This window comes from Apis laboriosa, unplaced genomic scaffold (assembly GCF_014066325.1).
Source record: "Apis laboriosa isolate Shangri-la unplaced genomic scaffold, ASM1406632v1 scaffold71_cov137, whole genome shotgun sequence".
Lineage (NCBI taxonomy): Eukaryota > Metazoa > Arthropoda > Insecta > Hymenoptera > Apidae > Apis > Apis laboriosa.
This window is the reverse complement of record NW_025224229.1, coordinates 161,980-175,934: the sequence shown is the minus strand read 5'-3', so window position 1 is coordinate 175,934 and position 13,955 is coordinate 161,980. Positions and strand designations below refer to the sequence as shown.

Sequence of the window (13,955 nt, the reverse complement as noted above, 5' to 3'; positions counted from 1 at the left end):
TTCTATTTTTATATCTGAACTTTAAAAATTTACAATTATGTTAAGTTTGATTTATGTTAAGTTTGATATGTAAAATATACTATTATATAAATTTAATTTTTATGTACATATATATATAGAATTATAAATATATAAAATTTTAATTTTGTTAGATACAATTTTTTTTATATCTAATTTTAGTTATTACTAATTTGTTAAATATAGCTATGCATATTGCAATATTTTAAATAGTAAATTATTGATAATAATAAATATATACAATTAATAAAATTTTTATGAATAAAATTTATAATTATTTATGAATGAAATTTATAAGAAATTTTAAACTATTCAAAAGATTTACTTGTGAAATCTGAATATTTACTTTATATTATATCTTTTGTATTTTTGTTTTAGTCAATATTTTTTGTAATATGACTTTTATATTTATATAAAATGTAATATAAATTATAATATCTATCTAAATTTATTCTATTTTATAATTAATTAACATTAAATATTGACATCATTAGTAATAAAATTTCATGATAGATTTATAACCACATATTATATAAGATATTATATAAGATATTAATTTATATCAAATTGTAAAACTATTTAAGACATCATAAATGAATTAATTTTGTAATACTATTCATATAATAAAAATATAATGTTTAGAAAAATATTTGCAAATTATGTACGATTTTTGATATGTATGATACTTTATAATACTGTACTATTTTATACAAGTATATTTTTACATAATACAAATTCTAATTATAATCATTTTTAAAATAAGAAATGTATAATAAACATTGTTTTTAAATAAGTACCAGTCTTTTCACAATATCGAAGAAACTTAGATAATTTAAATTTTTTCGACTAGTTTAAAAGCAGATCTGTTAAGAATGAGTACAAATACATACATACATACATATATTACGTATAATGACCGAAATTTGATTTTTTTGCGTAAAAAACTTTTAAGTACAGTATATTCTACTTATTCTTTATCTAATTTTCTTATAATAATTAAAAAAAACGGTTAGTAGAAAAAAATTGCTAATAATTTGCAATATCTAAGAGTTCCTTTTTTAATTATTTTAATTTAAATTGTAATGCAAAAAAATATGATTGAAAATTATAGATTAAAGATCCGAAGAACATTATTGATTATTTCTAATTCACTAATAATTTAATTTTGTGACTGTACGGATTTTGTTTTTTATTTTTTTAAATAATCTATCGATTATATTTCTGCGGATCAATTATCTGATTATTTGATTTCATGATTTGTATCTGAATCATCTGATTCTTTAGACTCATTAGATTTATATTCGGATACATAAATAACTTGTTTTTCAGTACTTTCTTTTTTATTATATTTTGTAATGTCTGTTTTTCTAGGAGGAACAGGAGGCTTTTTATTAGAAGTCGCTTTTCCATTTGTTGTTTTAATTTCGTTTTGCACTGATTTCTTACCCTTACTTTCGATTGTGGAAACTGTCTCATTGCTTTCATTATCATTCTCTTGAAATTTTTCTCTATTAGCAGAAAGTTTGATCTCTGTAATATAAGTCATTTTATGTGGCATTGGCGTATTTGGAAGTGGTGGTCTATTATCAAAGTCTTGTGGATTATAATCCATAGATTCACCAACTAACCCGCTATCTTCACTGTTTTCACCACTTGAAACACTAATATTATTAATGTTACGACGATCCTCACGATCAAATAAACTTTTGTTATTTATAGTTACACCAGAACCAAATTCATATTCATCTTCATCTTCATCATTTTCTCGATCAATTCTTTGATTAAGAAATCGTTTTGACAGCGATTTTGAATTTATTGATGACTTTTCATTTGTACTTTCTTTATCTTTAAACATCGATGGATATGTATGCGTCATTGAATTTGATTCTTCCATATCATTAATTGTTATCGAATCGGAATCATTACCTTCTATTGAATTGGAAGAATAGTCTTGCAAAGGTATTGGAGTAGATGATCGTTTCGTGGAAAAAGATTTTTTCTTACAGGTTTCATGACGATTACAGTTTTCATCACATGCATGGCATCCTCTTTTGATATTAATTTTTGTCATTGGTTCTTCATCGATTTTATTATCAGTATATGAAATTATATCATTCGTTGTTAATAAATTATCTTCCTTCCAATTTTTTGAACGAAATAAGTTGTGTTTAGAACAATCGGAAAATTGTTGCTTTTGTGTATACGTTTCAAAATGTTTCAATGTTTTTCCAAAATTTTTATGTAATATTTTTTCATCATCATCTGAAAATTGTTCATTTGGTATTTTAATATCATCATTAAGATCACTAGGTAATGAAATTTCTCTTTTAAATTGTAATTCTACTTCCTCAAGTGTAGGACTTTTAATAACATTACCATTGTTAATAATCCTGATCAAAGAATTATCTTCATCTGGATTAAACATTCGTTCTGTATGAATAAATTCTTCTGTAAGTCTTTTACTCAAAGGAAGATTATAAAGTTCTATACTAGTTTCATCATCTGCAGGATTTTCTTCTTTTGATTCAGAATCTTCATTTTTTAATTTAATTTCTACGGCAGATTTAGATCGTTCGAGTGAGCCATTGCTTTTTTTTTTAACATTTAATTTTTTTAATTTATCTTCTGAATCAAATTTTTTACACCAAACAACATCTTCTAAATTACCCCATTCATTTGATTTCTTTAATAATCGTCTATCAAACGTATCTATTTGATCAAGTTTAGTTAAATCTTCAGTAGACTCATTAATATCTTCTGGTGGCAAAGGTGCTTTACGTTTTTTCGTGCCAGTATCAGTCATATCTAAACTTTGTGCTCTTTCAAGAGTTGTTGATGTCTTACATTCGTACTTTGATAAATCACCTAAGCTTGCAGCTTTCCTATAAACATCATCTTCTTCATCTTCATCATTATTTATTTCAGGTACAGGTGTCCGATGAATTGTAATATCAGCAGAATTCAATTCAATAGTTGTAAAACTATTTTGTATTTCACTGTCTGTATCAGATTCAGAATGTCTCTCATCAATTATTAAAGTTTCTACTTTTTCTTCTACACATGAATCTACTTTTTCCGTTTCATGTACTTTCTTTATATAATCAGATAAAGAATCTTTATAATCAGTAATACTATTAATTTCATCTTCTTTTTTTGAATCGTATACTTTTATGGATGATGAATCCTTTTTTGGAGACTCATCGTAACTGTTACTTTTTGGTGGTAGTGGAGCTTTTCTTTTATTTTTTTGTTGATTTTTAGAATCCTCTGTTTCAATAAATTCTATATTTTTTGGGCTATTTAATAGTTCAGAACTATTTTTTCGATTTCTACGGGCAGCCATAGCTGCATTATGGACTTCTGTTGGTACTTCTGATGGAACATGAATTGATGTATCAATGATTTTACCGCTTTTATTTAATACATCAACATTACGCGATTCGAAAATTTCATTTTTTCCTTTGGTAATTTGCAATATTTGTGAAGTCTGTTGACGTTGAACTTCTTCTTTTTTATCACCAAATAAAGAAGTTTTATTCATATTTGGCAAATGTTTTTCTGTACCTAGTTTCTTTGAATGTCTTCTTTCAAGATTCGTGTTATGTTCATTTTGATTTTCAATACGATGAACAGTTCCATCAAGGGAAGGTAAGACTTTGATACCAAATTTATGGTGATTACTCTTGGATTCATCATGGGACTTTTCAAATGTTTGACTATTTGATATAGATTTCGAAGATTTTAATGTTGAATTCATTGTCGAATAATTAGAATTCATAGATTCGTTTGGATCTACTATAAAAAGTCTTTTCGCGATATTTTTTGACTGTGAGAGTTCTGGAATCGATTGACTCCTATACAGAGGATGACAAATTCTTGCTGCACTAGGACCAACACTTTTTTTCAAAAGTGTAGTTGGTTTCGATCCAATTCCTCCATTTTCTACTTCTAATTTTACATCATATGGTGAAGCATAACTTAAAATCGTTAAAGCATCTTCGTATACCATATTGCGGAAACTAATTTTTACACTAGCTATACGATCACCTGGAATACAAAAATAAGAAAAAATATAAAAATTAAATTTTTATATTATATATTCTTACTTATATCTATCTAATAAAAAAAAAAAAGAAAAAAAAACAGAATATACTTGATGAATATTATATTATATATCAATATATTTTATGATTTAAAAAAATAATAATAATATTTATATTTTAATATAGATTTATTTGTTTAAAAAATGAAAAATATATCAATCGAAAGTTATCGATATCAAATTGATTAATTGATAATAAAACAATTGATAATAAATGTTATAAATAAATATAGAAAAATAAATATAAAATAAAGTAAAGTAAATGTAATTTATTAGTATAAAATATAAATATTATTGAATTATTGCGTTTTAATATTTAATTTATTGTAATAATTATTTAAAATTTTAAACTATTCATTTAGCATTTCAGCGTAATAATTGAATAATACAATATGATTTTTGATTATTAAAGTAACAAAAAATTAATAAATTGATAAATTGATTTGTTCTTTACTGCTTAAATTACACACATATATATATATATATATATATATATATATATATATACATATAAATATATACATACAAATATAATTATTACTTTTTTGAAGCATTTAAATTAATCATTAATTAAACAAATAATTCAATAAAAAATGATTTTTGAATTATATTTACATGATTAAAATTCTTAATAATTAAATTATAATTAAAAAAATTTTTGTTTATAATAATTTATTAATATTAATTACAATAAATGCAAATCTTTTGAAATAGATTACAAATATAAAAATAATTACTAACCTGGATGTATTCGACCAGATTCCGATGCTGGTCCACGATGTAGGAGATCTTTAACAAAGATACCTTCTCTCATGTTGCCACAAATATTAAATCCTAGTCCTGTGAAATCTCGACTTTTCAAACTAACTACATTAATTCTTGTTGCTTTTGGCTGAGAAAAGAAATTATTAATTACTTGAAAAGAATATATAAATTATATATTATGCTATTAATTATTTTTTTTAATTATATTAAAATAATTAAAATTAATAAAAATTATTAAGTAGCTTCTTTATATTCTTCTAAATAATCGATATTCTTTGAAAAAATAAAAGATACTTTAATTTTACTGTATTATATTTAAAAAATTATCACTTCATATTCATTTGACATTCATTTGTAAAAATTAATTTTATAATTCGACTCATACATTGCGGACTTCCTCTTTGTCAAGAAGCATAAGGGCACATATCAAACATGGCTAGATTAACTGTACATGCATCTAAATTTGGCCATGTACAATAGCTTCGATGTTTGGAATGATTTCAAAACGAAATGTATTTTAATCACCATAGTTTCTATTATAATAAAATTTTTTTCTTTATTTATTACAAAAAAAAAAAAAATAAATTTCAAAAAGAAGAAAGAATTCCTTTATACATTTTTATACATATTGATAATGTTTGTTGTTATAATTTAATTTTTTTATATTAGAATACTTGTTCATATTTTTTCGTTTTTATGTATTAAAAAAAATAATTTTTATAAAAAAATTACTTTTACAAGTAAAATAATAGCTTTTATTTAACAATAGGTTAAATCTTCTTGTTTGAAAGTATCATATACATTATTAAATAAATTAATTTTAATAAATTAAAATAAATAATTTCTTTATATTTACAAAAGTTGTTTTCTATAAATTATTATAATATCAAAGATATTACAAATATGGATAATTATTACATACTTGTATAATATCGTACATACTTTCCATATTACATCATAAGATAAAAGAAAAAAAAAAGATAAAACTTACTCCAAGACAAGAGTCGTCGAGAGTTTTCCGTTTATCATTGCGATTAGTCGAACCTAATCCTAAAGATGTCCAAGAGGTAGACCATCGTGAAGAATCTTTACCTGGAGTATCCCCAGATGTCAGAGATATTGCTGTCTCTCGATTTCGATTGGACGATATCGTAACATCTTTGAAACAAGGATTATCAAAGGCATAGGCTTCTTCGACGATTTCTGGATCTGTCACCAATACTAAGTGTTTTCCTATAAATATTTATTCAATATTATTATGGATTAAGATTATATATATATATTATTATATTATATATATATATATATATATTATATTATATTATATTATATTATAATAATATATATATATATATTATTATATATATATATATATTATAAATAAAAAACAAAAATAATATTATACACATATAATATTACATACAAATAATATTAACAATATTATAAAATTAAATAATTTTTTTTTATTAACATTCATATACAGAATGTTAATATATTTCTGAGATATTTTTGTAAAATCGATTCTAAAAATCAAAATAAATACAAAAATTGATATAGAAAAGTATTAATTGAATCTTTATAAATAATTTATAAGTAATTTAAATTTATTAAATACGTTAAATGAAGCAGATAGAGTGAGATGTAACGGAGACAGAGCTATTCATTATTCATTCATATGTATATTTAGCGCAATATGACATGATATTTTAAAAAATTTCTAAATGAATATTTAATTATTTGAATATTTTAAACATTTAATAATTTTATTAATAGGAAGTTTCAAATCATATTCTTTATTAATTATAAATGTATTCACTATACATATATATGTTTAATATATATAATGTATTTTTTAAATATTCAAAGATTTTTCGTGAAATTTTTAATAATTTTTTAAAAATTTTATACAATATTTTTTAAAATAAAACGAGATACAATGTTACATGTAATTAATCATTTATCAATTTCAATTATTGTGTATAATCATTAAATTTCATTAGATGTAAATTATTTAAAATATATATTTTAATATTAAGTGTTATAAATATCAATAAATAAAAATTGTGATATTAAAAATAGTTTTATATATATTTTATATCAGTTTTTAGCATCTCTTGTTATATAAATTATTATATTGTATTTAAATAAAATTTTTTTGTAAAAATTTAAAAAAATTATTTAAATCTTTATAATTTTATTAATTTCTATTAATTTTTATACAATGTAAATTTAATTTTATATTAAATAAATTTTTATTATGGTCTATTTAATACTTGTTTTTAATTTATAATTTTTTGATGACTTTTATGTAAAATAAAATAATTTCTTTTTTTCATAATTTTCTTCATTTAAAGAGATCAATTCTTAATTATTTTCATACAAATTTCTTTATTTTTTTCATCGTATTTTCTACATAAAGAAAAAATTATCAATCATTTTATACCTTTTATTATTATATAAATTAATTATTAATTTAATTTAATTAATTGATAGTAATTATTAAAATTATTTTAATTTTTCTTATAATTACAAATAATAATATTTTATTAAATATAAAATTTTAGTCATAAAAATGGTAAATTATTCTATCTTCTAAATCATTTTCTTGTAAATATCATGTTCTGTTTCAACTGATCATATATTTATTTTAAGTTGCAGAAAAATAAATAAGAAAATATTAATCAAAAAAATAACTGTATTTATTGAATTATTAATTTTGAAATAAAATAAGAAGAATAAACTAAAAATTATAAAAAATTTATTAACTAAATATTATGATTCAATTTTTTTTTAATTTAACATTTTAAAGTTAAAGTTTCTAAAAATATTTTATTTGTAAATATATACATGGAAATTATTTGTAAATATACATAGAATTATTAAATCCTTTTTTTCTCTAAAATAAAAAATTAATAAATAATAAATTAAATAAATAAATAAATTCTCTAAAATTAAGTATTGATTAAAACACGAAAAAATCATTTTTTTTATATTATTTTATAATTACTATATTATTAATTAATAATATGAAATATCAATAATATTATTAATAATGATAAAATAATATCATTAATATCATTAATTTATGTATATATTATTAATTTATATTTATATTTATATTTAAAATTTCTTTTACTTTGGTATGAAATAGAAAAATATTAGCTAAAAAATGTAAAATTTGTAATTTGAATATAAATTATTTTTAAAAAAATAAGAAATTATTGAAAAATTATTATGCAATTTGAATATACAATAAATATTATATAAAATGTTCAAAAATTTAAGAAGCAATTTTTCACATCAAAAAGATAATTTTAAAAAATAAAAAAATTACATTTTTAAATATTTTAATTATTGATATCAATTAAATGAAAGAATTATAAAATATTTTTGAATCCAAACAAACTTCCACATAATTTTTAAATTTAACAATAGATACAAATCTTATGTCATATGAAAAGAACATTATATATATTACGTTATAATTATATATAATTATATATATATATATTATATTTACGTTTTAAATTTAATAGAAAAATAGTATCTACATTGGATAAATATTTTTTGTAGAAGATCTAAAATCTTTTTTTCTTTCATTTCTTTGGATCTTTAAAAAAATATTCGATATATGTATGTATTATTGAATTAAATCATGTATTTATGTATTTATGTATTTAAAGATTCAATCTTGTAGGATTTGTTAGGTTAAATTCTATTATATTTATAAAGATAATATTAATATAATTTAAACTATTTCTTTATAATTTATAAATCAATAGAATCTCTAGCTAAAAAAATTTATGTAAGGATTCAAGATTTATATTTATATTTTTTTTATATTACCCATTATTATATATTACTTTTACCATTATTATATATATATTTATATATTACTTTTTTTTATTTTACATTATTCAAAAGTTTTCTAAATTTTACTAATTTTAGTTATCTTAAATCTGTTATATTTCCATTAATATCTGTTATTAATTTATTATATGTTATTTTTTATTTATTTGTTATTAATTAATTTAAAGATATAAATATCAACAGTGTCACTTATTTTAACATGAAAAAATTTTTGTGCTAACAATATTCTATTTTTTCAAATTCTTGAATTTCATGGAATATATTAATGATTTAAAACTTTTGATTTATATATTTATATATTTAAAAAATTTAAAATTATAATAATATTAAACAATTTTATTAAATACTATTATATTTTTGATTTTTTTATATAAATGTATAATAGTAAAAAATTAATTTTAATTATTATTATATATAATGAATATAATTTTTAATAGTTATATTCAATATCATAGTTTGTGATCTTCTATCTAATATCGTAATTATTGCTACTAGTTAATAGTACTTAAAATATTTAATTTGTTTACTTATTTATATTTATTCATTATAATGTATGTAAATGAACCTTAATAAGCGTTAAGAAAACTGGATTGCAATAGAAAAACATTGAAATATGAGTATATGAATCTTATATAAATGGTATATTAAAAATATTCATTTATTGTATTATTGCATATGTATGAATTAATATTAAAAATATTAAATATATATATATATATATATATATATATTTTCTTATTAAGATTGGCTTAGGTTTAGATAACTGAATTTACGCATGGAATGAATTATATAATTAATATAGGAAAATTACAATATACATTGTATAATTTATATACAAAATATATCATTAGTTTAAATTCTAAAAATGATATTTAAAACTTTGTAAATTATATTAGAAATAGTGACGTCAGTTGTAGATTTATCCTTGTTTATTATGTTTAGCATATTCATACACACATTTATATAAAATACAAAAATACAAAAATTATTTTGTATTTTATTCTGGTTTTTTCAAAGTATATATTTTTACGCAAATATTTAATTTTAATTTAATTTTAATTATTTTAATATTTTCTCGGCGAATTAGATTAAAAATTATTAAGTTCCAAAATAAATTGTATTCTATACTGAATTAAATATTTGGAAAAATAAAATAATTCTTGTATAAATAAAATTTAAATATGTAATAAATTTTTCAGTACATTAATTTCAATACACTAGTTTATCACAATTGTTAAATTTCGTTTTTACTCAAATATTTTCATGATTTTATCAGTTAAGAGACTTAAAGCAAATTAAATTGTTATAATAAGTTTATAACAAGAATATAATATATGTATAATAAAATATACATATTATTTTTTTTTTAATATGTATTCAAAAAATTTATTACATAAAATACTATATATATAAAATATATATAAATAATAAATTTCAAATATCTATTATTAAATATTCTTTAACAACAAATTTTTATAAACATTAATAAATACTTATAAGAATTTAAGCATTGAAAACATTTTAATATTTTAAAGTGTTACCATTTTATCATTATTCACTTCTTCATCATTTGTTATGTATATATTTTGTGACATAATAATTTTTATTATTTAATTAATAAAAAATGTTAATATATTAACATAACGTTTTAAAAAAATGCGTGTTTTTACGTATTTATATATTATATATTTGATTGATACTATATACAGATATATAATAAATATTTATTGTTAGATTAATTGTTACTTATATCCGATATATCATATATTTTTAATTATATTATAATTATTGATATATATGATCAGTGTTTCAATTATTTTAGGTTCCATTTATCTGATATAATGTAACTCGATATGCTTAATAAGACTTTTTAACGGTGTTATTATATGATGTTGTTAGTCTCAATATTTTTGTTTATAATAATATTGTTTATAATAATGTTTATTAATAATTTATTATTATTAATTTAGATTATTATAATTTATATTTTATAGATATTTTTTTATTTTATTATATTATATTATTATATTATATTATATTATATATTATATTATATATTATAAATTATGTATAATATATATAATTATACATATATTTATTAAATATATTATTTTTTATTTTTTATTATTATTATATTATATATTATTTTTATTTATATAAAATAATTATATGATATTACCAATTTTTATATTTTTTTAATTTAGCAATATTTATAATTATTTATCTATTTATGTTAAATAAATATTTATCGAATTTTATTTTTTTCAATAAATTAGAAGTTTATTTTTATAAATTAATTTTAAAGAATAGCAATTAATATTCAAATATAATCAATTTTTGATATGCGAACTTTCATTAACAATGAATAGAATATAGGAATTTGAAAAAACTATTTTACTTTATCATATAATCATGATTATATAATTATAAAGATAAATTTGTAGTTAATTATTTTATTATTCTAATAATAAAAGAAATAATTATTTGTTAAACAAATTTTAATCTATAAAAAAGATATAGATTATTATATAATTAATAAAATTCTTAGTATTAAACAGGATACTTGAATGAAAACGTTAAAATTTTATTTCTAATTGTACAATTTAAACTTGTTCTCTTTTGTATCTTACATCTAAAAAAATTTAATTATACATATCTGCAATTTAAATTTACGCTAGGCAATACGATCATTATATAAGCGTTTCTTTTAACTCTTTATTTCTAGATAGAACTTCTAAAAAATAAAAAAAATAAAAAAAAAAGAAAAAGAAAAATATATATAAATTTAAAAAAAAACTCGTATTTTCGAATTAGCAAAAATTGTATATTTATAGATTTTTTTTATTAAAAATAATATTTAATAGTAATAGTATCTGAGTCATTTAAGTTCCATATGTAATATATTCCATTAATGCAATGACAACAAATAAGTCAATTTTAAAAATGATTACAAAGAAATATATTTTTTATGAAAAACATTTTATACTCTAATCCATAAATTAAAGTAATCTATAAATTATTTTATCAAATAGAAATTTCAATATATCGAGCTAGAGAGATTTTCGTGATCTATTGTGTCTCTTGAGTAAGCATTCCAAGGTCTATCTTTTGCGTGAATATACCCATCAATTGCGACGCAATAACGAAAAGATTTGTAACATGTAAATGATAGAATTTATTAGAAATCATCAAGAATACTTTTTTACAGCTATTTTTTACATTAATATATATATATATATTTCATGTTTTTACATATTCGTCTAAAATTTTTATGAAAATTCAATTGATATATATTATAAGCATTTTAATTTTCCTTTTTACATCTTCAATGATATGATATTTTTTAAGTTATATTCTAGAATATTTTATAATATAAAGTTTATTTAATAAAATGTGCTAATTAGTTATATAATTATGTTGTTTTTATCAATAGACTTAGTTGTTCAAATTATTCAATTTTCAATCGATAAAAAATAAGTATTAAAATAAATATTAAAATAGATATATAATTATCTATTGTTTCGTATGCTAAGACAGAGTTTTTTACATCATGCATTTGATGTATTTCTAAAGAAGTTGCAGAGAAATAACGTGTAGGAATAAATTCCGATACATTGTGCAACAAATTCCATTGAGTTTACATACGCCTAGTGCAGTAATAGCACGATAGCAAATCGGTAGTACGATAAATTATTGTCCTCGATGATAAAATTCAATGATAAAACATTATTAAATATCAGAAAATTAGTTGTCGCAAGAATGATGTTGCAATAGTTTGAACTCAACGCAAACTTAGCGTTTGAACAAATATATGTAAAAGCATGAATGTAAATCATGATCACTACAAATCTTGCCGACAGATTATTATTACCGGCAGTTGATATAATTTTGATATTTATAGAAAAATGCCAAGACTTACCCTTGTGCCTACGCCACTGTCTGTAAAGGAGCGCAGCAATCAGCAGCAGGAGAATCGTTGTAAGGAAAGTACCGATCACAGCCCCTGCCACATTTCCTGCCCCGAAACAGGTATCCCGTGGCTCGTCCTCCATTGCTCCTTCTTAAATTCTTCTTCGATGCATTTCCAACATACTTACTGCAAACGTACTCACGTTTCTTTTTTAACAAATATCCGTCCTAAACCTTTAAATAAATTAGTTTCACACTGTTCACCGTATCTCCGTTTGAAGTGCATAAGGAGACATTATTTTCACTTCGCGAGTCGTTGCCCTTTACTAAAGAATCAGCACCAAGATCGAAAACCGTCCTACTGTCGTGACACTGTGCACGATACTAAAGAGAAAGAGAAAGAGAAGCATTAAGAGAAACAGAAAAGAGAGAACAGACCCATGGATCGAGTAAAACAGGTAGCTGCGCAACAGGTGCTTCTGCCTATGAAGTGGGGATTCCATCTCCTCACAATTTACAGAGGACCGGGGGTAGGAGTGGAACGAGTATGCGAGAACAGTGGGGGATTCTGGCATTCCTTCACCGTTTCAGAGTTGACCGTATTTTCTGATACCTAGCCTAGAAGCACTATATGAATGTAAGCCGTAGGCGTATAAAAGAAATAATTCCTATATAGATTGATTTTTACAAAGTAAAAAAACCGCTATCAAAACAAATCACATTTAACAAATAATGTAGAAATTTTAAATGATAATATATTAATTAAGTAATATTAAGTTTTATAAAAGTACTTAAAAAAAAATAATAATTTACATATTAATTAGGCAATAAATTTAATTAGCATCAATATATATAGATAATATTAAATTAATAAAAAATAAATTAGATATAATTATTAATTTATGATTGTTATTTATTATTATATAGATTTATTATATAGATTTTATGTGAAGATTACAATTAATTATACTTTTTATTATATATAATGATTTTTAAGAAGATTAAAAAAATAAAAAAAATCATATTTTAAAAATTATTATAAATATAAAATGTATTCAAAATTTTTAAAATTTTTAGAGATTATTAAATTTAATAATTTGTATGAATTATCAATGATTAAACATAAATATATAGACATAGAATATCTAATTATTTCGAACGTATCATAATATGCCGTTTTCTACATAATTCTTTTTAATTTAAATTTATTAGAGTCTGATTTTTATATCTCGGAAATTTTTAAATTTAAATCATAAATTATAATAAAAATAAAATTTTCTAATAAAAATTT

The 13,955-nt window shown here is 19.9% G+C and overlaps 1 protein-coding gene across 1 annotated transcript; it reads right to left on the bottom strand.

The window, feature by feature from the left end:
* Positions 1-1,144: 1,144 nt before the first annotated feature.
* Positions 1,145-13,113, bottom strand: LOC122719233 (uncharacterized protein PF11_0207-like). Its single transcript, XM_043944884.1, has 4 exons — positions 12,675-13,113; positions 5,877-6,118; positions 4,862-5,012; positions 1,145-4,065 (listed from the first exon to the last, which is right to left on the bottom strand). Exons 1-4 carry the CDS (start codon positions 12,805-12,807, stop codon positions 1,259-1,261), a joined length of 3,333 nt encoding a protein of 1,110 aa, XP_043800819.1. The 5' UTR covers positions 12,808-13,113; the 3' UTR covers positions 1,145-1,258.
* Positions 13,114-13,955: the final 842 nt, after the last annotated feature.